Source organism: Physeter macrocephalus, chromosome 20 (genome assembly GCF_002837175.3).
Source record: "Physeter macrocephalus isolate SW-GA chromosome 20, ASM283717v5, whole genome shotgun sequence".
Lineage (NCBI taxonomy): Eukaryota > Metazoa > Chordata > Mammalia > Artiodactyla > Physeteridae > Physeter > Physeter macrocephalus.
In genome coordinates, this window is record NC_041233.1 from 2420667 (window position 1) to 2446232 (window position 25566).

At 42.6% G+C, this 25566-nt stretch overlaps 2 protein-coding genes across 9 annotated transcripts in view; one reads left to right on the plus strand and one right to left on the minus strand.

The window, feature by feature from the left end:
* TTC13 (tetratricopeptide repeat domain 13) overlaps nt 1-18947 on the minus strand; it is a 70935-nt gene extending 51988 nt beyond the window's left edge. For all 6 annotated transcript variants that reach the window (XM_055081446.1, XM_024117080.3, XM_024117082.3 and 3 more), the window contains exons 1-2: nt 18518-18947; nt 1771-1865 (exon numbers count right to left, since the gene is read on the minus strand). In XM_055081446.1, coding sequence (XP_054937421.1) covers nt 1771-1865; nt 18518-18785 — 363 coding nt within the window. In that variant the 5' untranslated portion in view covers nt 18786-18947. The remainder of the gene's footprint in view (nt 1-1770; nt 1866-18517) is intronic.
* Nucleotides 18948-19002: 55 nt separating this feature from the next.
* Nucleotides 19003-25566, plus strand: part of ARV1 (ARV1 homolog, fatty acid homeostasis modulator) — a 14767-nt gene continuing 8203 nt past the window's right edge. Inside the window, exons 1-2 of one of the 3 annotated variants that reach the window (XM_055081447.1) lie at nt 19003-19267; nt 23668-23787. In XM_055081447.1, the coding sequence (XP_054937422.1) occupies nt 19061-19267; nt 23668-23787 (327 nt within the window). In that variant the 5' untranslated portion in view covers nt 19003-19060. The remainder of the gene's footprint in view (nt 19268-23667; nt 23788-25566) is intronic. The other 2 variants (XM_007127602.4, XM_007127603.4) reach the window with 2 other exon arrangements.

Genomic DNA, 25566 nt, shown 5'->3' on the forward strand with positions numbered 1-25566 from the left:
CCTGCCGATGCAGGGGACGCAGGTTCGTGCCCCGGTCCGGGAGGATCCCACATGCCGCGGAGCGGCTGGGCCCGTGAGCCATGGCCGCTGAGCCTGTGCGTCCAGAGCCTGTGTTCCGCAACGGGAGAGGCCACGGCAGTGAGAGGCACGCGCACCGCAAAAAAAAAAAAAGATGGGAAGAGAACAGAAATGAAATCCCATAAAAAGAAGAAATCATTTACTAAGCAACATTAAGAATATACTGAAAAGCATATCTGATTTTAAAGTGTTTGTATTATATTAGAAATAAAATTTATAACAGAAGTGGGCAGGAAAAGTATCGTACGGACAAATTAATTTCCTGATCAAAAAGAATCTTCCCCACGTCTAATACTGCATCTATAGATACCTTCTGTGGACAGAGTGGAGCAGCTATGATCAAGGAAGTTTAAACACACAACCCCACATTGCTAGTAGACTAACTCCAATCCACCTTTCAGGTCCCTGCTCATGTTTCAATTCCTGAAAGCTGTCTTGCCTGACACCCCTAACTTAAGGGAGATTATGTTGACCCTTTGTTTTTCCTTCGTAGGATTTGCACAATTATACTTCTATGCTTACTTGTATAATTATTTGATTAGTAACTATAGAGCCCTAAGTGCTGGGACCAAGCCTATCTGGCTCACCACTCTCTGGCTAAGTACTTACTTAGCTCAACGCTTGACAAAAATAGGTGAAAAATAAATATCTGGAAAATGAATGAATAAATGAAGAGTTTAACTCCCATATTTTCCACCTAGGGAAAACAAAAGGCCTAGACTGATACGCTTTCTCCCATAGGTTACTAGCTAGTGCCATCTTAAAACTAGAAAGGCAAATAGTAGATAATATTTGAATTACTATCAGCAAGAAGGTTCCTAATAACTCTAAGAATCTAATCACTTCTCCAAGGTGGGGATTATGCAGTTTCTATTGAAATGTTTTCAGTGATGGCCAACTCACTGCTTCACAAGTTAGCCCATTCTGGTTTGGGACAAGTCTAACTCGAAAGTTTTTCCATATACCACGCTGACGGCTATGCAATGAGTTAAGAAAAATCAGTTGATCATTCTCTACTTTGAAGTTTCTGCCCATATTGAGTAGTTGTTACATGAAAAGGCAGAGCTTTGTCTGGAAAAGAAAGGAGTATCCTAAAGGGAAATTTTAAACAAAAGAAGCCAACAATATCTCTGTGGATGTTGAAGGCAAAGGCCTGGAGAAAAACTGTTAACCTTCGGCACTGAAAGAATAACAGCCTCACAGAATTAAGTGTGAACAAAAATACCCTGGCACCTTGAGGCAGCCGGGCCAGAGGGGGACACACGCTAGCACGACGGGTAGATGCACGTTACGTGGCACAGTGCCAGGTGCTCATCCCTGGAAGGGAGAGGTCTCTTGTACAGCTTAGTTGGTACTGATAAAAAAAACCATAGATATAAAAGCTACACAGGCAAAGGCTAGAAAAATAAGATTATACGCTACCTTCAAATCCGTAAGGCTCCTAGAAATAAGGTTCAGCCATGATCTCCTTTATTCCTTGGATCTTAAAAGTAAAGAGTCCTAGGTCCAGAATGACCAACCATCCAATTCATAAGACATAATAATTCAATGTGACTAAACACCAGATGACCTCTCTTTATCTTATGCAACTGGACTCAACTCCTAGTTGATAAACAGACGCAATCTCCACCTTTTGGAACTAGTATCACCATGTTTCAGGTCACAAAAACAGAAGGCAAAGAAGACGCATACCAGAATCTTTTCAGTGTTGAGGGAAAGCAAAGAGTCACAGGGTGGTGATCCTCTGGGTTCGCAGTCGGAGTCATGGAAGTTCAAAAAGGATGACTCTGAAAAGCAAACAGTCCTTGTTATTCTCCTCACCTTAGATTTATGGCTCTTAGGTGCTTAACTATGAATTGCAATGTGAAGAATCCACAAAATCAAAACGAGGACAAGTGTAAAAAACACTAAAAGGGGCATCCTGTCTTCCACCTCTACAACTGGGTAACATTTTATAGTTTCCAAGTATCTCACACACGCATCGGTGATTGTCCTTACAACAGTGAACACAGCTGTTAAGATCCTTTCATGGGATATCTCCTATGTGGCAGCATTTCCCAGAGGTTAAAAAAAAAAAATCACAAAGAGGGGAACAAAGTCAAGCCAGGAAGACCTGATGTTAAGAGGTATGGGCTAAGGATCTAGTATCCAGAATATCTAAAAACTCCTCAAATTCAACAAGAAAAAGACAACCCCGTTTTAAAAACGGGCAAAGGACTTGAACCGGCAACTCTCCGAAGATATACAAACAGCCACTGAGTACATGAAAAGATGCTCTACATCATTATTAACGAAAGAATACAAATCAAACCACAAGGAGGTACCACTTCACACCCACTAGGATGGCTATAATTTTTTTTTTTAACGGGAAATCACAAGTGCTGGCAAGGAGGCAGAGAAATTGAACCCTTGTGCAGTGCTGATGGGGATGTAAAACTGTGTGGCCACTGTAGAGTTGGCTGGGTCCTCAAAAAGTTAAAGACAGAATTACCACCTGGTCCCGCTATTCCACTCCTAGGTACGTACCCCAAAGAACTGAATACAGGGACTCAAACAAGCACACATACGTACATGTTCATAGCAGCACTATTTACAATAACCAAAAGGTGGAAACAGCCTAAATGTCCATCAACAAAAAATGGATAAACAAATTGTGGTATATACATATAGTGGAATATTATTCAGCCTTAAAAAATGAATGAAGTGGGGACTTCCCTGGTGGTCCAGTGGTTGAGAATCTTCCTTCCAATGCAGGGGACGCGGGTTTGAGTGCTGGTTGGGGAACTAAGATCCCACATGCCGCGGGGCAACGAAGCCACACGCTGCCAACTACTGAGCCCGTGCGGCACAACTAGAGAGCCCGTGCTGCAACTACAGAGCCCACACGCTCTGGAGCCTGCATGCCACAACTCGAGAGAGAAAACCCACGTTGCCACAACGAAAGATCCCATGTGCCGCAACTAAGACCCAACGCAGCCAAAAATAAATATTTTTTAAATGAATGAAGTACTGATACATATTACAACATGGGAGAACCTCCAAAACAAAAACTAAGTGAAAGAAACTAGACACAAAAGGTCACATATTGTATGATTCCATTTATAGGAAATGTCCAGAATAGGCAAATCCATAGGCAAAATATGCACCTTGGCGGTTGAAGGAGGGAATGGAGAGAAACTGCCTGATAGGCAAGGAAGTTTACTTTGGAGTGAGAGAAATGTTTTGAGGTAACTGCACTACCTGGTCAATGTACTAAATGCCACTGAACTGTTCACTTGAACATGCTTGATTTTACATGATGTGAATTTTGCCTCAACAACTTATTTTTTAAAATATGCTCTAATGCAGCAGTCATTAAAGAGCACAAAATTATGTTCAAGGAACCAGGTGAACCAATGTAGCTGAATTCTCACATGTGTGTATCCTAACGACAGGAAGGACATGATGGATCCAAGAGCCCTGGTGGGGAGCAGTGACTGAAGCCGGAATGTTAAGTCTCACAAGGCACAGCGGGCTTTAAAGGGTGGATGGGTTCAGACTGGCGGGCAGAAGGGGAATGGATACTCCAGGCAGAATGAGTGGTGTACAGAAACACAAAGGCAAGCAAATGCAAAGGGGCAGTGAGCAGACCACCCTAGCTAGAGGAGGGAGTTGGTGCTGGAAAATAAAAAATATGAGTTCGGAAGGTGAGTGGTCAGACTAGGAAGTCATGGACCCAGAGAAAGGCTTTAGTCTGACAAGAATGAAGAACCAGCAACGCTTGCTGATAGGCAGTTGGATATACGTTAATCAATAACCTGTCTCCCCTACCTTTTAAAAAAGGTACCGTTTGAGAACTCACCACATGTTGAGCACCGTACGAAGCACTACATAGACATGGCTGTATTCTCTTCTAACAATCTCTCCACTTTATGGAATTCTTTTTAGTTTCAATAAATAAACATCTACATAATTTTATTTTTTTATTGTAATTGAAGTATAGTTGATTTATAATATTAGTTTCAGGTGTACTGATTTTTTTTTTATTAAAAAATTTTTTTAAAATTTTTGGCTGCATTGGGTCTTCGTTGCCGTGCGCGGGCTTTCTCTAGTTGTGGTGAGCAGGGGCTACTCTTCGTTGCGGTGCGCGGGCTTCTCACTGCGGTGGTTTCTCTCGTTGCGGAGCACGGGCCCTAGGCGCGCGGGCTTCAGTAGTTGCAGCACGTGGGCTCAGTAGTTGTGGCTCGCGGGCTCTAGAGCGCAGGCTCACTAGCTGTGGCGCACGGGCTTAGTTGCTTGCGGCATGTGGGATCTTCCCGGAACAGGGCTCAAACCCGTGTCCCCTGCATTGGCAGGTGGATGCTTAACCACTGCGCCACCAGAGAAGTCCGAACATTTATTTAATTTTAAATGGCTGCACAGTATTCCATTGCATGGAATTTAACCATACCCCTATCACTGGATAATTAGGATGTCCTTTCTTTTTTCCTTAATACAGACACTTTCAATGAGTATCCTTGACCTATATTTTTTGCAAATTTACACAACTGGACAATTAAACTACAGAATAACATATGTAATAGCTGAGGCAAAGGGTGTAAACAATTTTAAGACTTTCCATATATATTGCTCCATTTCCATCCCAATACTTAATAATTTCATTCCCGTTCGCAGTGTATAACACCACAATTTCCCTCTGTTCAGAGTACTGCCATTCTTTTTATCTTTTCCAATCTGAAAATAGTACTAGTAAGATTAAACTTTTGGTTTATTGGCCATTTGTATCTCTTTTGTAAATTGCTTATATCCTTTGCTAATTTGTAAGTCATCTCATCTATTCTGGCCTAAGATTTAGAGAAGAATTTCTAATTATCTACTTTCTAACCTCAGGACCACTTATGAAATTATCAATTTGAATGCCACCTTTATAACACATTATAGTCACTGGGATCTGTTTCTGGACTCCTTTTTTTAAAGGAATCTTTGAGATGATTTACATCTACCTTCTGCAATAGCTCTGACAGATGACTCTTCAATCTCTACATGGACATTTAATTCTAAAAAATTATAGTAGTTATTCACGATCATTGTAGAAAATACAGAAAAATCACAAAATGTAAATAAAAGTCACTTAGAATACCACCATGAGCCGAGAACCACCATGAAAATTTTGGTGTGTATAATTAAGAGTGATAATTCTGAAATCAGGTGGCTGGGTGTGAATTCCTGTTCTCTGCCACTGCTTACTAGCTCTTGGCCACTGACTTAGCCTCGTCCATCTTCAGTTTCTTCATTTGTAAAACAGGGTCAGTAATAAATTATCTACATCACAGAGGTGGTTGTGAGATTTCAATAAGGAAATATAAGTAAAGCATGTGGTATAGTTTCTGACACAAAGAAGGAGCTCAAAAAATGTTTGCTACTATTGTTATCATGAGGTTGTGAGAAATGAAGGAGCTACACTGTTTTGTAAGCTGCCCTTTTAACTTAATAATGTAACGTAAACACTTAACCATATGATTACCTTTTCTTCTACATTATTTAAATTTAAACTTGGTGAGATTATATATCATTTTAATTTAATACTTAAATTAAATACATAAAATTTCAATTCTCTACAATAAACCTGTATTTTGTTGTTCTGTTTTGTAGACTTTCTAATCCCTTATAATGATGTTTATTCTGACTTCAGTATCACTGTTTCAATTACTATAGCCTTACAATGAGTGCATACATGTTAATGTAAAAGCAAACCCTCATCACCTTTTTTTTTTTAAAGTTCTTGGCTATTTGGATAAACATTCTTCCTTCAGATAAACTTCAGTCATTTTGTTACGGTTCCAAAACAAAAAGCCCTGGATGATTTTTATTAGAATTGCATTAAAATTGTAGATTAATGAGGGGAGAAACACTTGACTTCTTTACAAAATTTAATCTTTTATTAACCTATGTGGAATTTTAAAATTTTTATACAGGATGTACCCGTTCAAGTCTGTTGTGATCTTAAAAAAATCGCTTGATAACCACAGATTCATCGGTGGTTGAATCTATTATTTGTTGAGCATCTACTATGTTCCAGTCACGGCCTTAGCCTCAATGGTCGTCAAAACCATAAATGACCCCAGTCCTTGTATACAGCATTCAGTGGGGAAGCTGACAGTAATCAGAGCCACATAAAAAAATGTCAGAATGCAACAGTTTAAGAGTCATGACCTAGAGCATAATCAGAAGAGGTGTGTGTGCTCAGGAAAAGCTTCCAGAGGACTGAGTAACGTCAGCTAATACAGATATAGTCACCATGTATAGGTACCCTTCCAATTCCCATTTTAAAGAAGAGGAAAACCAGGCAGACAGCCTAAGCAATTTGCAAAAGGCCACCCTCCAGCAAAGCAATGGAGGTGTTGGTTGGCTGTCTGCCATGAAGGAGTGAAGGAAGATCTAAGCGAAGTTAAGGACTTAACAGGTGAAGGTCCACGGGAGGCTGGCAGGACTGGGAGAGTGGCCCAGGCAGAAACACAGCATACTGTCAATCTTTTGCCTTCTTAGCTGACTAGAGCTGAATATTTTATCTGTCCACATTATTGAACTTTTAACAGCTCTATTAATGTCTTCATTTAACACAGTGGATAACTGTGCCATCTACACGTAATTATATAAAGGTCTTTTTAATATTCATACTCACTTAGCATCTTATTTTACTGGACAAAACCTCCCCAAAGTGCTCAGTAATACTAGTGATAAAAGGCACTCCTGCTTAGTCCTGACGTTAACATGTCATTTGACGACCCAGAGTTTCCTCAACTTTTGACAGTAATACTTTTAAATTTAACATTTACAAACATCCAGTGGGAAGCTGCTCTATGTGCCTGTTTTGAGATTGATATATTTTACCATATAAAGGAAGGGTGGAGATCAATGTATTTTACCCTTTAAAGGAAGAATTCTCCTATTCTTTGCTCTACCAAAAATTTTAAATAAGGAAAGCTGGCTGAAATTTACCAAGTGATTTTGGATATTTCTTTATGATAATCATGATTTCTCTCCTTTGATCTATCAAGGTGATTAATTCAATTCCTTAAAAAGCTGAACCATCTTTTGTACTTCTAGAATAAACTAATTGATCAAGGCAGATTATTCTTTTGTTTGCTGGCTTCAGTTTACTAATATTTTACTTTGGATTTTTATAACGATGTTAATAGCTTTCTTTTCTCCCCCTGAACTTTATCAGATTCTGGCATCAGTGTTTTTTGCTGGTTTGGTAAGGTCTGTGATACAAAACTAGTTTGTTCTAGTTGTAACTAGAGTTGTCTGGAACAGGAGGTTAAATTTGTTCTTTAATCTAAAAATATTTAACTCACTATGGATTCAATTATTTTCAAATAATAACCCAACCAGCTGTATTTAAATGCTACAGATTTCCATGAAATTAGGAAAAGTCTGTTTTCTTCCTTGTTCAGGTCATACAAGTAATTTCATTGTGATTACTGCAGAAATAGTCTCAAAACACATTACAGAATCTCATCTTTTTCTTCTACATGATATCATCTTCCTGGATATTTCTCTACTGCTTATTTTTAACCTATTAGCAGAGATTTCTGCACCGTTGTCTCTTAAATTCTAACAGCCGCTACAATTGTGCACATACCTCGTTCATTACGCGCATTCGCATCTGCTCCCTACTTACATGTTAGCCTTATCAGATTCACCTATTTTATTCTTTTTTAAAGAAGCAGTTCTTGGGTCTATTGATCCATTCCGTTGTCGCTGTTTCTAATTAATTTATTCTGGCTTTGTTCTTCCTAGTCCTGCAATTTCCTTTATTTCCTCTTCTAGTTTCCCAAGTTTAGTATCCAGTTCATTTATTCCCTTTCTTCTTTAGTATTAAGATGCCATGGAAAGCTTCAGCAGGAAGAAAGATCAAAGACAGTGGGGAGAGAAGGAGATATGAAGGAAAAAGGACAGGGCTTTGAGAAAATTGGGCACAGGAAGAGGAAAGAGGCACTGTTTCCCGTTTGTGCAGCTAGAAAGGGGTAGTGCCTGTAACTGAAGTGGGGAGTCTTAAGAGGAAGAGTGCTTTTAGAGGGAAGTAAAGCGCTAACTCTGGGTTTAAGCAATTGCTCATGAGATGCTAAACCAGAAAGCTGTCTTGCATGTAGTTAGGAAATTCCAGAGAAAGAGCTACAGATATAAATTTGATAATCATTAACTGATGGTAGATGATTAAGCAGAAAATGTAGGTAGGATCTCTAAGAAAGCTTAGGAAGCTTAAGTTTAATGAGAAGAAAAGAGCTGACCCTGGTGGGAACAAGATATTTAAGAGGCGGAGGGAGAATCAACTTGATAATTTACCTTTTCTTTGAACTGTTCTACATCTTTGTCATAAAGCTATACAGAGAGTTATAATGATTCCTAAAGGCAAATACAGTTGACCCTTGAACAACATGGGGGTTAGGGGTGCCAATCCTCCATTCAGTTGAAAATCTGCATAGAACTTGTAGTTAGCCCTCCGAATCTGCAGTTGCACAACTGAAGATTCACCAATCACAGATGGTGTAGCACTGTAGTATCTCCTACTGAAAAAAATCCACGTATAAGTGAACATGCACAGTTCAAACCCGTGCTGTTTAAGGGTCAGCTGTATTTGTTTCTTCTCGTTTTTCTTGATTACCCTTGCTAGATGATTGTCTAAAGTTTACCCGTTATTTTCAAACAACCAGCTCTTCTATTTAAAGCTCCTCTTTCCCTGACTTCAAATGTAATTAATTAGTTCTGCAGCAAAGTAACAGAGGGGTTCAGAGCGCAGGCTGTGGTGCCGGACTGACTCAGATTAGACGCCTAACTGGCTGTCTGACTTTGGGCAAGTCCTTTAATTTCATCCCATCTGTAAAACAGGAATAACTACCACCACATACCCTCTTAGGGCAACTGGGAGGAATGGACATAACGCCCGCAGCTCACAGAATGACTGTTAAATGTTAGTATATACATCTAGGCTAAAATTGCTGGGTTTTTCTTGTAAATTTCTTCTTCCTGCTTTCCTGAAGTTTATTTTGGCCTTCACAGTACTTTACAGCTTTCAAAATGCTTTCACAGACATTATTTCTTCTGGTCCTCCATTCTCTGAGGCTGGTGGAACATACCTTGGGCTCACTGTACACGTGGGGAATGATGTTCAATGTTAATGGACACGTTTAAGGTCACAAAAATGAAGAAACAATGAAGCGAAGATTCGCCACAGATGCGCTCTAGGACACCCCATCGATAGGGGCACACGGCACATTTGTCACCGCTCATTCTGCCAAAGCGGGGTCCTGGTAATAGTCTACTACAGCAATGCCATCCAACTTCTTTCTTCTCCCCCTCAACCTTACACACAGCTGACTTTAAGAAGAGCATCTTTGGTGGGGAGACAGGAGCTGACTGTAGGACATTGAGACAGTGCCCATAAACATCTTCCTTGAGGAATTCTGCTGTAAAAGGGAACAGAGAGATGAGGCGGTGGCTGGAAGGACTCGGTGGTCCTGTCTTTGTTGCCTCTTTTTTCAGCTGGGCGCTGCACCAGGCAGAAGCCACGAGTCCTCCAAGTAGACAGGACCGCAGGCAAAGGCTATCAGTACAGCTGCGGGCGGGCTGACAGCGAGAATGGTGGGAAAGCGTGGAAGTTCTCAATCAGATAAGAGGAGAGCATTGCCTCCTGCTGAGGAGAGGAGGTGTTACTGGAAGGAGCATGCGTTTGTCACACACTCCTGTTCTGCAAGGGAAAACTGACTGAAAGCTTGCGCTTCCCCGAAGGAAAATGTTTCATAAGCAATTCCACAGCGGCTTCTGTACTCATCACTTGACCACCTGGCTCTAGGTATAACAGACAGTGGGCCAGGTTCACCCGAACACAAGGATGACTGGGCTTTTCCCATGGAGGAGCCAGAACTTGGAAGTCAGGTGCCAGATATTTATCGACAATTCTGGTCCCAGGTGTAGGGTAACCCGGGAAGAGCAGACCGCATTACCGTGGCTGGAGGAGCTCCCTGAAGGTCACAACAGGTGCTACACGGCATCAACTTGTAGTTCCTTTGCTTTTTTTTTGTCAATAACTGGACTTTAATGAGTAATTCTGGTAAAAGCGTTTTGGCACAGATATGCAGGTATAAAACACATATAAAGGGCTTCCCTGGTGGCGCAGTGGTTGCGCGTCCGCCTGCCGATGCAGGGGAACTGGGTTCGCGCCTCGGTCCGGGAGGATCCCACATGCCGCGGAGCGGCTGGGCCCGTGAGCCATGGCCGCTGAGCCTGCGCGTCCGGAGCCTGTGCTCCGCAACGGGGGAGGCCACAACAGTGAGAGGCCCGCGTACCGCAAAAAAACAAAAACAAAAACAAAAAAAAAACACATATAAAAAATGAACAAAAAGATTCCTTCTCTCCTTAAGTACATCTTAGAACAGCCGTGACTAAGCTTAACGTGATATATATTTCAGAGCTTAAAACACAAGAAACTTTGCTTTTATCAGTTTCTGCATTTGTAAGACAACCACTGTTGAGGGTGAAGCTAGGTCCCCCTGAAAGCGAGCTGCCCTGTCAAGTTTATGATTAACCTTTCTACCCAAAACTTTATTCTCTTTCTTATCCTGCTCCCTGTTCTCCTAAAGACTGAGGAGTATCAAAGAAAAGGTGTGTGGGGGGGGAAGCGTCGACCCCTGCGGGGTCCTCCCGGGTACCAGAGCCCCTCCATGTCACCTGTTTCTTGTTTGTGGAAAAAGGCTTTAGTCTCCTAGGTCTTCCCTGAGTTCCAAAGAGCAGACTCAAGCAGTTACCAATTAGGGAAGTGAGGGAATGCAGAAACTAAGGAAAAGCAGTCAAGCAAGAAACATAATGGTAGCTTAAAGAGTTCAGCGATAAAAGTTCTACTTCCTCCTACAGGACGATAACCATCTGATGCATATCTTGGAGTTGTTCTGCAGAAACTAAGACCCCACCCAGGTGGAGGATGGTGACTACTTGCTGATCACAAGCCTGTAGATCCCAGACTGGTTGGAACCAGAAGCTTGATGATTAAGATCCCCAAAACATCACCTTATTTCCTCACCACCAACCAATCAGAAGGAAGTCTACAGGCTACAACTCTCACCCCAAATGTTGCCTTTAAAACCCTTCCCTGAAAGCCATCGGGGAGTTTGGACTTTTTGAGCATAAGCTGCCAGCCCTCCTGGCTTGGTGCCCTGCAAATAATCGTTGAACTTTCCTTCACCACAGCCCGGTGTCAGCAGACTGGCTTTGCGGTGCTGTGGGCATGCAGACTCAAGTTCGGTTCAGTAACAAGGACGTTGTAGATTACCTTGCTCGATGGTCCCAGGTGGTACTTTTCCTTTAGAATGTAATAACAGGAAAAGTAATAACAGGGAAAATTCTCCTCTGAAGAATTTATATGCTTCTTTTGTTCTAATAAAATACTATTCATCAGTACCTGAGATGTGTAAGTTATCATAAAACAACTTAAAAAGAGAGGCTGCCCACTGAGAATTAGATTATAAAGTCAACATATAACTAGTCCTCTAGAACAAGGATCTGCAAAAGCCATCTTAAAAGAGACAGAACGGCTTTTTAGCAAAACATGAATGTAATTTGACTGAAGCGGTATTAACTCACATAAAAGTAAAGTACTTGTAAAGAATGTATAAAACCAAAAGAAAAGGAGTTGGTCAGCTGCACAGAATGGAAAAAGAAGCATGGAAACAAGTTACGGGGCGCCGATCCAGGAACAGAACAGGATGGCAGGTGCTGCCGCCAGCATACTGGGCAGCGGGCCTTACCCACAAAGGCTGCTCACTTAGCCTGGGGTTATAAACTGCGCTGCAAATGCATCGCAGGCTCAGGGTGGCACGCACTCTTAAGAGCTGAAGACTTTCGCATAAGCCCACACGTACTGTCAAACATCATCAGCTCTACTGGGTAAGCTGAAGCAGATCTAGGCAGTGATGTGCGACCATTAGAGACAAGGAAACACAGTGTCACGCAGAACACGCCAAACTCAGGCAGGAAAAAGTCACAAGAGAAGTCAACTGGTCTTTCGTGCCAGGTGGAGGACAGATGACCTGATATAGGACCCCCGGGTACCTGTGTGAAGAACGCCAGCGCCTGAGCAGAGTCCATGCATGTGCCCGTTCCTGAGGCAGAAATGAAGCCACAGCAAATATTTCCCAATGAACCAAGGGTGACGTAGAATAAGACTTTATTAGCATGCTTAAAAACAGATAGCAGTTATTGATTTGGGGTTCTTTCTGGTTACACGCGTTACTCAGTTTGTGAAAATTTATGGAGCTTTACACTTGTGATGCACACATTTTTCTGCATATGTCATATTTCAATAAAGAGTAAAAAATTAAAAAAAGACAGCAGAAAGAAAATGTTGGAAAGCATTAACCCGAAGTGCAAAGTATTAAAATTCTGTTATTTTAATAAATTTTGTACTTATTCTATCTGCAAGATAACAAGCCCAAACAAAAAGATGAGATGACCTCTTTAAAACACTACACTGTGAAAAGGGGATGCTTTACAAGTTGGTCAGTCAGGCAAGTATCTATTGAGTGCAAAGAAGCCAAGCTGTCTCTACAGGCTGTAAAAGAGACTCCTTGAAAAGTTTTTCTATAGAAAGTACTCTGCCACTTCCTGTAGTCACGCTCCATGTAGGTAGGTTTAAAAACCCAGGCCACATATCTTTTGCCCTCATCCAGAGGGGAAAAGAATTAACCTCTGTCACCCAAAGCTGAACACATCTACCAGTGCACAGAAACCTATAAAAGGTAAATGTAATTCTTAACGACAACATATCTACAGGACGAAGCTAACGAGATGCAAATACCATGGGCTATGAGCTTCACAGGGCTCTCACGACAAAGAGCCACCCCTAAGCCAGATGACCTCCTGAAAAATGCTGTTCACCCCCACAGTGATCAGTCGTCTGGGCTGGTTGAGGTAACAATACACGAATCTCTCCATCACTCCATGCCTCAGTCTCTGTGCTCAAAATAAGCTAGCTCCTTTACACTGTCAGATTTACTGTGTATGCCCTGAAGGGATCAGAAGAGATCTGCCACAAAACTGTGTATGATAACTAACGCAGAAAATCAGGGCCAAGCAAATACACTAACAGTAAGGGTTACCACAGCTGCCGTAACTGAGCATAAAAAACTTGGCTCTTAACTTCCCCGCAGCCAGAGCAAAAGAGGAAACAGCTCTCATTGTAGAAGTTTCCCTCTATTGATTCCTTACCGCCTCTAAGACACAGCAGTAATTTAAGGCTGTGAGCAATAAGACCGATCTCATGTATTTAGATAACCAATTCCTCAGTTAAGAGACAGACCATAAATACTGACAATCTCTTTAAGTCTGACTGACTTTGTCAAAAACACAGAGCTAGGTTCACAGCTACTTCCTTGTTTTTCCGGCAGTTAAAGCTCCCAAATCGGACAGACACTAATGTTCCGTTCTCCACAAAGAACAGTGGGAAAATGAAATAAACTCAAATCTGGGATTGTTAATTTCAACAAACTAAAGAAAAGTACTTCAGGTTGCAAATTAATCATTGAACTTGACTAAGGCAGGAAGCATGGATAGTGTTAATGTCACCAGTTTAGATGAAAACGACCACAAAGACATCAAGTACAAAACTACCTCACCTAGGAGCAGACAAAAAACTCTCAAGAAGGCAGTTAAAAAAAAAAAAAAAAAGAAAAACACATAAATTCACTGTTCTTATTAATACATTTTCAAATAAGGAAAACAAAAGTATTTTTGAAACAAGTACTAGAAATGCATATGTTTGAACTAAAATACAGGTGGACCATCTATAAAGAACACATAAAGACATACTTAATACAGACGAATGCTGCACTGGAATAAGATGCAGCTTAACTCTGGTAGGAAGAGCAGAGGAGAAAACCTGAATTCTTGAATCAGTGGACAAGTTACAACTTAACGAGACCTTACTTTACCAGATCTGTGACATCAGGGGGTCAAGTTAAGATATGGCTAAGCTCTCTCTCTAAGTCTCACTCCATCCCGGTCTCTGCTCGTGTCACGTGAGCACAGGCCTTCCCAGGCCACGTCTCAAAGAGGCATCCCCACACCACTCTATCCCTAAAGGCGCTTATCACCAGGCCTATTGCACACTGCTCCTTCCGCCACCAGAACACAGGCTCCACTGAGGAACTCAGCCGACCGTGCTGTAACCCCAGGGTCTACAACTCTGAGTAGAATCTAGGAGGCACACAAACAGGTTTTCAGTTCAAGAACAGATCCAGGGACTTCCCGCGTGGTCCAGTAGTAAAGAATCCGCCTTGTAATGCAAGGGACGCGGGTTCGATCCCTGATCAGGGAACTAAGATCCCACGTGCTGCGGGGTAACTAAGCCCGCGTGCCACAACTACTGAGCCCGCGTGCCTCAACTAGAGAGCCTGCGTGTCGCAAACTACAGAGCCCACGCGCCCTGGAGCCTGCGCGCCACAACTAGAGACGAGAAAACCCACATGCCGCAACTAGAGAGAAGCCCACGCACCAGAATGAAGAGCCCACACACCGTAGTGAAAGATCCCGCATGCCTCAACAAAGATCCCACGTGTTGCAACTAACACCCGACACAGCCGAAGTAAATAAAATTTAAAAATAAATAATAAATAAATCTTAAAAAAAAAAAAAAAAAGAACAGATCCAGTCCCCTCTACGGTTCAAGTATTAGGTTCAATGGAGCATCCTTGCACATAATGTAAACATAAAATTCTAGGACAAGTTACCTAAGACTATAACTTGCAACAAACAAAGCTTAAAGGCATAGAACTTTATCAATTATATTAGCAAGAAATTACACTAACACGCAAATATCACTGACGGGAAGTTCACAAACGGTCGGGAGGCTAGGTTCAAATCCTGGCTCGACTCTCTCTTTAAAAAAAAAAAAAAAAAAAAGAACAGATCCAGTCCCCTCTACGGTTCAAGTATTAGGTTCAATGGAGCATCCTTGCACATAATGTAAACATAAAATTCTAGGACAAGTTACCTAAGACTATAACTTGCAACAAACAAAGCTTAAAGGCATAGAACTTTATCAATTATATTAGCAAGAAATTACACTAACACGCAAATATCACTGACGGGAAGTTCACAAACGGTCGGGAGGCTAGGTTCAAATCCTGGCTCGACTCTCTACTGTGTGACCATTCTTAACTTCTCTTTGCCTCAGTTTCCCCTTACATAAAATGGAGACAAAAATAGTACCTACTTCAGTGTCAAGTACTGTGTGAAATAAGGATGCAGTGTTGACAAGGATAAAACCGAGGGAAAGAATCAGGGGAAAACTTCTGTTCCTTATTTCTTCCCACAGTTCCAAACTACAAACAGGGCAAAGATAACAAGGAAAGGAGGAAACATTTACTTTTATTTGAAAAATACGTACATTACAGTGTTCGTGTTTTTAAAAGAGCAAGGTAATTTTCACCACGGGAAAACAGAATATCGAAGTCTGTGGTTACACATGCTTTTCAAATAAAAAGCGAAATGTAAAAACGTGCTAGAGGAGAAAAAGCTGAAGGGGGGCTGGGGAACAGGAAAGCCAGGCTGAGGTCCAAGGCACTGAGATCACCCGTGCTTGTCGTCTGGGCAGCTGGGCCCCCTGAGGCTGCTCCCTGGGGCCTGGATTCCGGCCTCTGCCATTTTGCTGTCCAGACAGCTCCCACAAGCCGTTCTCTTCGGCCCTACAATCACTGGAGGTTCTGCCTTAAGAGGACACATACGCAGCTCATCTGAAGGTGTGCAGATTCAGACCCATGCAGGCATCAACTCAGTCATCTATACCCAAAAGCAGGGGGAAGGCTTCTGAAAAGTGGCTGTGCAGCCGTGGCTGCCCTCTGAATAGGGGCTGGCTTGATTTGCATAGGCTTGGGCTGGATGAGCCAGCAGGGACAGTGATGTAATTAACAGTTGGTGAGGGCAGGGCTTGATTCTGAATAACTGATTAGTTCTGGATCCTGGCACTTGCTTAGACCCTAATGCTGATCATACGGGAGCTCTGGATGCAGAGCATGAACCCCTCAGGCTACAATGTGGCTCGCTGTAAATCCTGAATTGCTGTTCTTCCTGGAACAGAGAGGGACTGAGGCAGGTTTCACTTGCTTCTACCTGGCTGTCTAGGACAAGGAAGGAGAAATAAGAGACATGTGGGTGAGTTTCTACCACAAAAGAGACGGCTTTTGTCACACACTGCAGCCAGCAAAGCTAAAGGGAACACCTGGAGACCCAAGGAGCATAAGCAGTTGACCCTGGGAATCATTTCCTGAGGTGACAGCAGGAGAGGCAAAGCCACTTCAGCACCTGTCAGCAGCTACTGGGACACTCATGTCAGCCCAGGGAAGTCTGTCTGGAAGACGTGTCACCAATTTTCAACAGCACGTTTTTAATTCTAAACTAAGAAAATAAGTACTACACGGAGGGGATAAAGAGAAAATTGAAACATTTAAATAAATTACGCTTAAAGCCTCATAATACAGTGTTCATCCTCTGAAGCAGAGAACATTAGATAATGGTCTCCATATGTGAGGGAATGGAGGATGAACAGGATTCCTCCAAATGCCCTGGTTCTGAAAACCTACATTTATCATTATTTGGGTGAAAAGCATAATACAAGTCAGAGGTGGCTCAAACGAGGACTCTTAACCATTGGCGTAAGCCTGATGCTACAAAGTGAAATGAGCCACCTATATCAATAATATCAATTGATTTCCTAATTTGTATCTTTCATTGCCTAGAATCTGGGTCTCCTTTAGCCAGTGAGCATCACATGAATATAGGAGGGAAAGGAAAGGAAGATTTACACACTCCTACTATATGCTTGTAAATATTACAGATGCTTTTTCCCTAACTATAATCACTGAGTGTTTCAGACAAATGTTGTCTGGAGTCTGACCACGTGGGCTCCTCCCCTTCCAGCTGTGGGCCCACAGGAAAGTGATGATTTCACTGTGCCTCAGTTTTCTCCTCTGAGAAAAGGAGCTACCATCCAATGATGTAGTTACCAGTGCTCTGACAGGCTGAGAGCATTGCCTAACCAACCTAAAGCTGCTACAACAGCACAGGGCACACAGCGAGCACTGCGTACGTGTACGATCGCGATTTCCCATTTCCCTCACAGCATCCTTGTTTAGAAAATAAAACCCTGTAATTAGGGAACAGTGTCTTCAATTTACAAAGGAGGCAATTTTGCAAAGACAGGCAATTAACCTGCTCGGAGTCACAGAAAGTGACAGAGGTAAAAGCCATTCTCTTTCCACTGTGCAGTGCTGGCCATGGCATTCAGGCTGTTACCAGCCACGGCTTACTTCAAAATACAGAAGTCACAGAGCCCTCGGTGAGCGAGACGTCCTCAAGGAAGTCAGATTGTGCTGAAAGGAAATCAGACTGTGCTAATCTCGACATTTCATCTCAACCAAAAAACACTTATTGTCTTCCCAGGTACAAAATGCTAGACTGCTGTCAGGCCATAAGAGCAAGCAGTCAGCTGCTAGTGAGTTAGGTAAACCCGGACGTTTCAGAAGCAAGCCTTAAGGGAACTCACGGAGGGCAAGAGGAAAGGGAAAGGATAAGGGAGGGGATTAAAGAGTAAAAAGACTCACTACAGACCTTCAAAACGAAAAATGTACATATCTACCTTGCCCCTGAGGAATCTACCCAGGACCTTAAACTGAGGCCAATAGCGCCCAATCTTAATGAATGAACTGGCCTAGCGTTCCAACACACACACACAGCTCTGACATACACAGGCCCGCAAGGCCCTTTTGACTCTCTGGGAGACAACTGACAGATCACAGGTCAATCTTAAAACACCTGGGAGCAAGATGTCAATGAACAGATTAAATGGGGTTACTCTTTTGTTCCCTTTCTTCCCAAGGATCAAATTTTTCCAGGCTATGTTTGATACGTCAATCGGGAGGTCAGGAAACCTGATTTCCAGGCCTAAGATGGGCCAGACACCCCCGCTCCGGGCGCGAGTCCGGTACTCTTTGTCCGTCGGTCCCTCCCTCGCTCCCACAGCACCCGTGGGGGCCAGAGCAGGGACTGGGGCTGCCCCGGGCCACCTGCCATCTCCTCCTCCTCCACCCTCTCAAAAGTTGCTAGGGCTGCAGAGAGGCCGCCCTGGCCTCGGGGTCATGCTGTCAGCTCTTTTTACTATTCACCGCCCTCCCCACGGCGGCCTCGGGAGGAGGGCGCGCAGCGGCGTGGGTGTGAGCGGCGGGAAGCGGCCCCGGCGTGACACTTCGCGGAGCCGGCTCCCGCAGGGGCACACGCCGCGGCCGGTGCCGGCGAGGCCCGGGCGGCCCACACATCGGCACCGGGGCCCGCAGCCCCCGGACCCGCCGCGCCGGCGCTCCGCGGCAACCCGGACGCCCGCCCGCCGCCGCCGCCGCCGCCGCCCACTCACCGCCGCACTCGGCAGAATACTGGTCCCCCCAGTCCCCGGACTGCGGGCTGCAGCCGCCGCCCGCCGGGGCCTCCTGTTGCTGCCGGTGCTGCAGCTCCTGCTTGAGCAGGGACAGCGGCGAGTAGTGCTCGGTGGCGAGGGCGCCCGGTCGCGGCCCGTTGGACAGAACCCCCAGCAGCAGCAGCAAAACCAAGACTCGCCGGGCGGCGCCCGCGGCGGCCACAGCGCCGCCCCAGCAGCCGCAGCACCAGCAGCCGGCAGGTGCCATCTTCCCTCAGGGCGCATGTGCGGCGGCCCTCGCCGCGCGCTGCGGCCTCCCAGCCTGAACCTGCGGCTAGCGGGTGGGCCGCGGCGAGGGGGCGGGAGAAGGGGCGTGGCCACGTCTCCTGGGAGTTGTAGTCCCAGCTCAGCCAGCCTGCGAGCCCCTTTTCGGTGCTGGGACTGCGAGTCCCGATAAGCACCGCGCGGCGCAAGGCTTCCGGTCTGGCGTCTGACGTCCTCCCCGCCACTGAATCGGAAGTTCTGGCCCGCAGTTGCGTGGAAATGAGCACTGATGGGCGGAGTGGACTTCGGCCCGGCAAGGGGAGCACCGAAGGGGTGACGGCTGGAAAGGGGAAGACGGATGGGGTGGCAGTGACTTCTACTACTGCTGCCTCGGCCTCCTGCCAGTACAGGTGCATCGAATGCAACCAGGAGGCCAAGGAGTTGTACCGAGACTACAGCCACGGCGTGCTGAAGATAACCATCTGTGTGAGTTGTCAGGTGTGGGATGTCCTTGGGGAAAAAATGGCGCAGCGAGGTTTGGGAACCGTGAGAGACCATGGTACCTTTACCAGATTTTTAGGGTGATAAAAATAAAAAACCAACGAGTTTCAGGGTCCTCTAATACAGACTTCAGTTCGATGCTTGACATTCCCGTTCCTGCTCAGTCGAGCCTTTGCATGAATACCTATAATGGTGGAGAAGTCATACCCTACAGCGCTTTTCTCATACCGGTCACGTTTGCTGATCCGGGCGAACGAATCCTCGGACGGAGATTGATGCAGGTGTTGTGCGTAGAAATTTAAAGATCGGATTAGGGTGACATTTGGGCTCACGCCAAAGCTATTTCATTCTTATTCTCCCTTTGATAGACAGATGTTACCATCTTTACACTTCATAACCTATAGTAAATTCTCCTAGAATACTTTTTCAAGCTTCATCCATTGTGGTTTTTGAATGTACAGAATTATGTACAAAGCACGATGGTAGACGTTGGTGATATAAAAACCAAAAATGAGGAAGTAAAAATTCTCTGCCTGGAACCGTCTTCTCTCAGGTATCTGTGTGGCTTATTCCCTCACCTCCTTCAAGGACTTTTCTTGAATATCTTATAGAGAGGCCGACTCTGACCACCCTATTAAAAATGATGATGCCCCCTTCAAGGCTGGTATACCTTATCACCCTTCCCTGCTTCTCTTTCTCCATAGTACCTGTCATCTTCTAATATTGTATATAATTGACTTTATTATTTATTGCCTGTCTCCTCCCACTGCAATGTAAGCGACACAAGGACAGAGATTGTGTATATTTTATTCATTAATGTAGTTGGACCACCCAGGACAGTGGCTGACACATAGTAGGTATTAAATAAATATTTGTTGAATGAATGAACCATTTCTAGGTTTTTTAGATGATCATATCCTAGGCCATCCCGGTATGAGAGAACATTAAGTTACATGTGGTCTAAACTTAATGGCTTTGGACTAGTCCAATTAAATGGCCCGTCTAAAAGACGACAGCCATGTAACTGTGAATATAGTTTGTCCAAAGAAAAGCTAGTAAATGCCTATGCATTTTAGTTAGCAGTGATTTGTAATATAATCTGTATTTTTAAAAATTATTGGCATTAGGCTAACAACAATGAAATCCCTGTTCAAATCATCAGACGCTGGCTTCTCTTTACCTTTACTTATGTAAAGAGAAAATAATTATTGGATAGCTATTTAGGTCAACAGCTATACTCTCCCCCACTTTTTTCCTCCCGACATTGTACTTTCTCACCCAGGAGACAGATTTTAGAGTAATATTTGGAATATTGAATGGTGGTACTGTACATTATGGGTTATTGTACACAGTCATTCCCTAATGAAACAGAGTAGGTAGTATCCTTGTTTATATCATGCTAATGCTTAATGATATGCATGATTGCATTACTCAGAAAAATCATTCATGTGATGCCAGACTCTGAAAATTAAACCATAAAATAATTAACTTTGTAAAGGCTGTCCAAGTCCTGAGATTAAAAGTAAAAAGTTTTTAGACATCAGGCTATTTGTTGTGAAAAAATATACAAAGCTTCTAAGTGGTTACAGCCGGTAACTTATAGGTACTTTGATCTCTTCTCTGCTGTATTTGGAGTCAGCAGTAAACTCAGCCTGATCTCCTACCAGTATTTTTCATTCTGATCTCCCTTCCCTTTGCTCTTCTTGCTTTTTCCTGCCATTCCTCCCAGCTTGCCTATCTGTGTTTCTCTAATTTTCTTCTAATGGAAGCATGTCCCTTGCTTTTAGTCAGTCTCTCTGCTTCAGCGCTTAACAATTTATTATTGTTATGTTAAAGATATTGTGCTTTTAATATCCTGAGGAGCCTGGCCTATCTTAAGTGCTCAGATATTTGCTAAATCCATTATGGTAACAAAACAAAACAAGACTCCTTGGAGATTGTCTCAAGTTTTACTTCTGTTCGGGACAACAAGATGCAGCTTTCACCCCTGGGTGCTGGGTGCGAAGATGAATAAGACAGCGCTGCCCTCACAGGTTCCACTTCTCAGATATGTGTTTGCTTATTGTGGAGCTAAAATTTGAGAATGAGTGGGGAAGGGGTTAGTCCTGGAGATGATGGGAAGGAAAAAGCAGCAAGAATATTCATGAAAAAAAAAATGGCCAATTTATATTCTGAAAGAGATGTGATTCATTATAGAATTAGAGAACAGAGCAGCAGAAACTAAGCCATATCCATGTTAAAGTTGAGCTGGTGGAAGCAGTGTTTGAGTTTCCAGGGTGTGCGTGGTCCCTGTGCTGTAGGGATTTCTTAGAGGATAACTTTCTCTTTCAGGATACTTGTCTATTGAGTACTAAATGATATGGAATAGAACAATTTTGCCAGAATAAGAAAACATTTCTACTACATTAGGTATCTCCCAATCGGATGTTTTACCACATTTGTCTGTTTTGTGTGTGTGTGTGGTTTGACTCATTACATTCAAGGTGAAGGAAGCACTCAAGGGAAAAACAAATAACAGAAGCAGAACAAGGAAAAAATTTGGCCTAAACCGATAGGGAGGGAACCAGCAGACTTTAACGAATTCTCAATGTTTCTAAAATACTCAGCATGTTGGAAAGGAAAGATGGGCATAGCACATAGCATGTCCCATGATACCAGCAGCTGCCTCTTCTGTTTGGGTTCATGTCACCCTGTGCTCATTCCATTGTAGCACTGACAGTAGCATGTTTATTTGACTTCCCCTTCTAAACTGTAAGGTCCTTGAGGGTAGAGCTTATGTCTCAAGGAAAGTATCTTGCACTGTGGAAGTGCCTGGGCCATAGACATGGCAAAGTAAAGAGAGCGGTTATGAGTGTAATAGGTACTCCAAACACATACGTCAGACAAATGATTGCAAAAGGAGTAACTACGCTGCTGTGTCTCCTGCTGCTGGTATCTGCCTACCTCCTTCTAAAAAATGTCCAAATCCCATCTTAGACTTGTGATGCTGTCAGAAGATGGGTTTTAGGGAAATTCTAAAGGACAGAGAGAGGATCCCTGACCAGTCTGCCATTTCATTTTAAAGTGAAGTAGCATCTCTTGTCTTCCATTCTCATTTGTATAAAGAGGGGAAGTGTTCTCCACATGAGTAGCACAGAGAGAGGTTCTAGAAAACAGCTCTGTCATATGTATACAGCATTTCTGATTCTGTGGCTTCTGTTTAGATACTGGCTTACTCTTTGCTCAGCTAAAAAGCCTAACCTCTTAAACCTCAGATCTATTAGGTGGATTTAAATTTGGAGTAATAGCACATCTCCCTTCATTGGTTCACCTGATGACTGGACAAACATACACACTTCTTGTAATGACATGGGTGAAGCGGAGAAACTTTAAATTGGAATTGAATCTAACTCTTCATGACATTGGGAGGGCAGGGTTCATATTCTTCAATGCACTCCATTTTTATTCTAGCACTTTGATATAATTAAAAGGCCATCCTAGTATGTTTGCATATCCATCACTTCTTCTATTTCTATTTTATCCCCTCAAGGTTTCAAAATGTTTTGTGTTTGAATTGTAGCCATTAGTTTATGCAGTGAATAGGAGCCTTGATGCAACTTTGTAGCTAATACTCTTTCAAATGTCATTTCTAATGAGCTTGTTCTCCTATACCTGCGTTTTATACGTTCTGATGGTATTGGGATTTCATAACATTGTAATCACGTGTGTCCAAAAAAAAAAAAAAGCCCTTTACTAGGAAAGGCTGAGAGCCCAGGGAGCCTTGATTTGGGCAACTCGGAATCAGGCAGCACAACCCCGCTCCTTGCATACAGCCAGCGTTCTCCAGTGTCTACTGTGGCAGAGAAGGACCATTTTCTTGCCATGTTCTCCATGGAGAGAAAGACGGGGTTCTCTTGGTATGTGCCACCCGAGGATTCCTGCCTGCCTGGAGCTCTCAGAAGCTCTGGGTGCAGGGTTACTTTTCTGAACCCTTTTCTCCAAATCATGTTTCAAGAACCACAAAGTTGGGGCCATCTAGCCAACAGGCAATGAAAGTACATTATAAACTTACTTATTTTATAATAATTCCTACATATTGAAAGTAGCGTGTTCTGAGATACTTTCCTGCCTAAAATCAGTCTTTAAATCAAATATCTTTTGGGTCTTCTTAAATATGAGAGTAAAAGATTAATATTTTTAGCCTAGAAGATTATATTTAGTCATTTCTGAAACCACGTCTTATGCAGATGAACATTTTGTATCTGAATGGAAGTTTATTTAAATAAATGCTGATATATAGCCTTATTGCCATACAAATCCAAAATAGACTCCGCTGTTTTGAAATCCTTTTAAGATTTCAGAATGTATGAATATGTTTATTCTAATATTATCTTGCCTTATTTCAGAAATCCTGCCAGAAACCTGTAGACAAATATATCGAGTATGATCCTGTTATCATCTTGATTAATGCTATTTTATGCAGAGCCCAGGCCTACAGGCATATTCTTTTCAATACCAAAATAAATGTAAGTTGTTATAATTTTTTTCTTTTCTAATTTTACTGGATGATTTTGCATTTTTAAATAATAATATCAACAATTTTGAACAGAATTAAAGAATATTATTTAAACAAAGAAATTCTAACAAGAGTGGGTCTTTTATCTCAACAATGTCTGGAAATTTCTAGAAATAGCAGGCACTGCTTTTTAAAAAAGTGTACAATGTTTAGTGTATATTTAAGAATATGGTCACTAGCAGGAAGTTGACAAACCATAATCTGGATTGCCTTTTAGTAGGTTACCTTTTGAAACAGACATCAATAATTTTTGAACAGAATAAAATTAAATATAACCTGGTAGGGGGAGAATTATACCTAAAAGAAGTAAGCAAACATTGAAAGAAAAAGATTTAAAAACATAACTTACTGCATGTTATACTCTGCTGTTCAGGGAACACATGAGGTGAAAAATCAGAAAAGTCCTAATATATGAAGTTGGATATTTGGTTTTTTGGTTTTTTTTTTTTTTTTTTTTTTTGAAATATACATTTAATGTACTGACTTGTGAACGCTTATAATATTTTGGCTAGGGTTGACAAATAAAATACAGGACACCCAATTAAACTTGGAAGTCAGATAAACAATAAATAATTTTTTAGCATATGTCCTAAGTATTGCATGGAACATACATACACAAAATAGTTATTTGTTGTTTATCTAAAATGCATATTTAACTGGGTGTCCTGTATTTTTCTTTGCCAAATCTGGCACCCCTAATTTTGGGCTAATGGGGACAGTAACAGTGCAATTTATTTTCCCTGTGCCTCCTCCCCCAAGTTAAACAACCCAGGCAGTGTTTATATTAGTAATATAATGGAGTCTCAAACCTTGCTACACATTAGAATCACCTGAGGGAGACGGAGGGGACGGCAGTTAATTCTTCCAAGCTGAGGCCTCACCCAGAACCAGTTATATCCGAATCTTTGGGGATGGGATCCAGGAAAGAGTATTTCTAAAACTCCCTGGGCAATTCCAGAGGGCAGCCAGGAGCACCGGCTGGAGGAGCCTCAGGAGCTCACACCCGCGCTTGTCCCTGGACCACATCAAGTTTGCACACACACTTTCTCTTCCCCACTTTATATTGATAAATGTCAACCCATGGGAGAAATATATAGAACAAAGCCACTTCTTGTTGCCTAGTATTTTCTGTTTTTGCCAAAATTTCAGCCTCTTGAAAACTTCCAGCTTTTCATTGCTTTCACTATTTTCATTTATACTCATCCAACCTAGGGGCACTTTTTAAGAAATTCATGTTCAGACTAATCATTTCTTCGGAGGAATCATGAAATCTTCAGGTTAAATCTATTCTCTTATTGCTGCTTCCATCTCTCCTGAGTCACATAAATTCTTGCTGGATTCCATGTATCAGATGAATGTTGAAAACATAATGAAGGGTGAACTACTATTTAAAGCAGTGATTCTTAACCAGGGGCGCACATTAGAATTCACCCTCTGGGTGTGGAGAAAAGGGGACCATCTTGCACTGTTGGTGGGAATGTAAATTGATACAGCCACTATGGAGAACAGTATGGAGGTTCCTTAAAAAACTAAAAATAGAACTACCATACGACCCAGCAATCCCACTACTGGGCATAAACCCAGAGAAAACCATAATTCAAAATGAGTCATGTACCAAAATGTTCATTGCAGCTCTATTTACAATAGCCAGGACATGGAAGCAACCTAAGTGTCCAACAGATGAATGGATAAAGAAGATGTGGCACATATATACAATGGAATATTACTC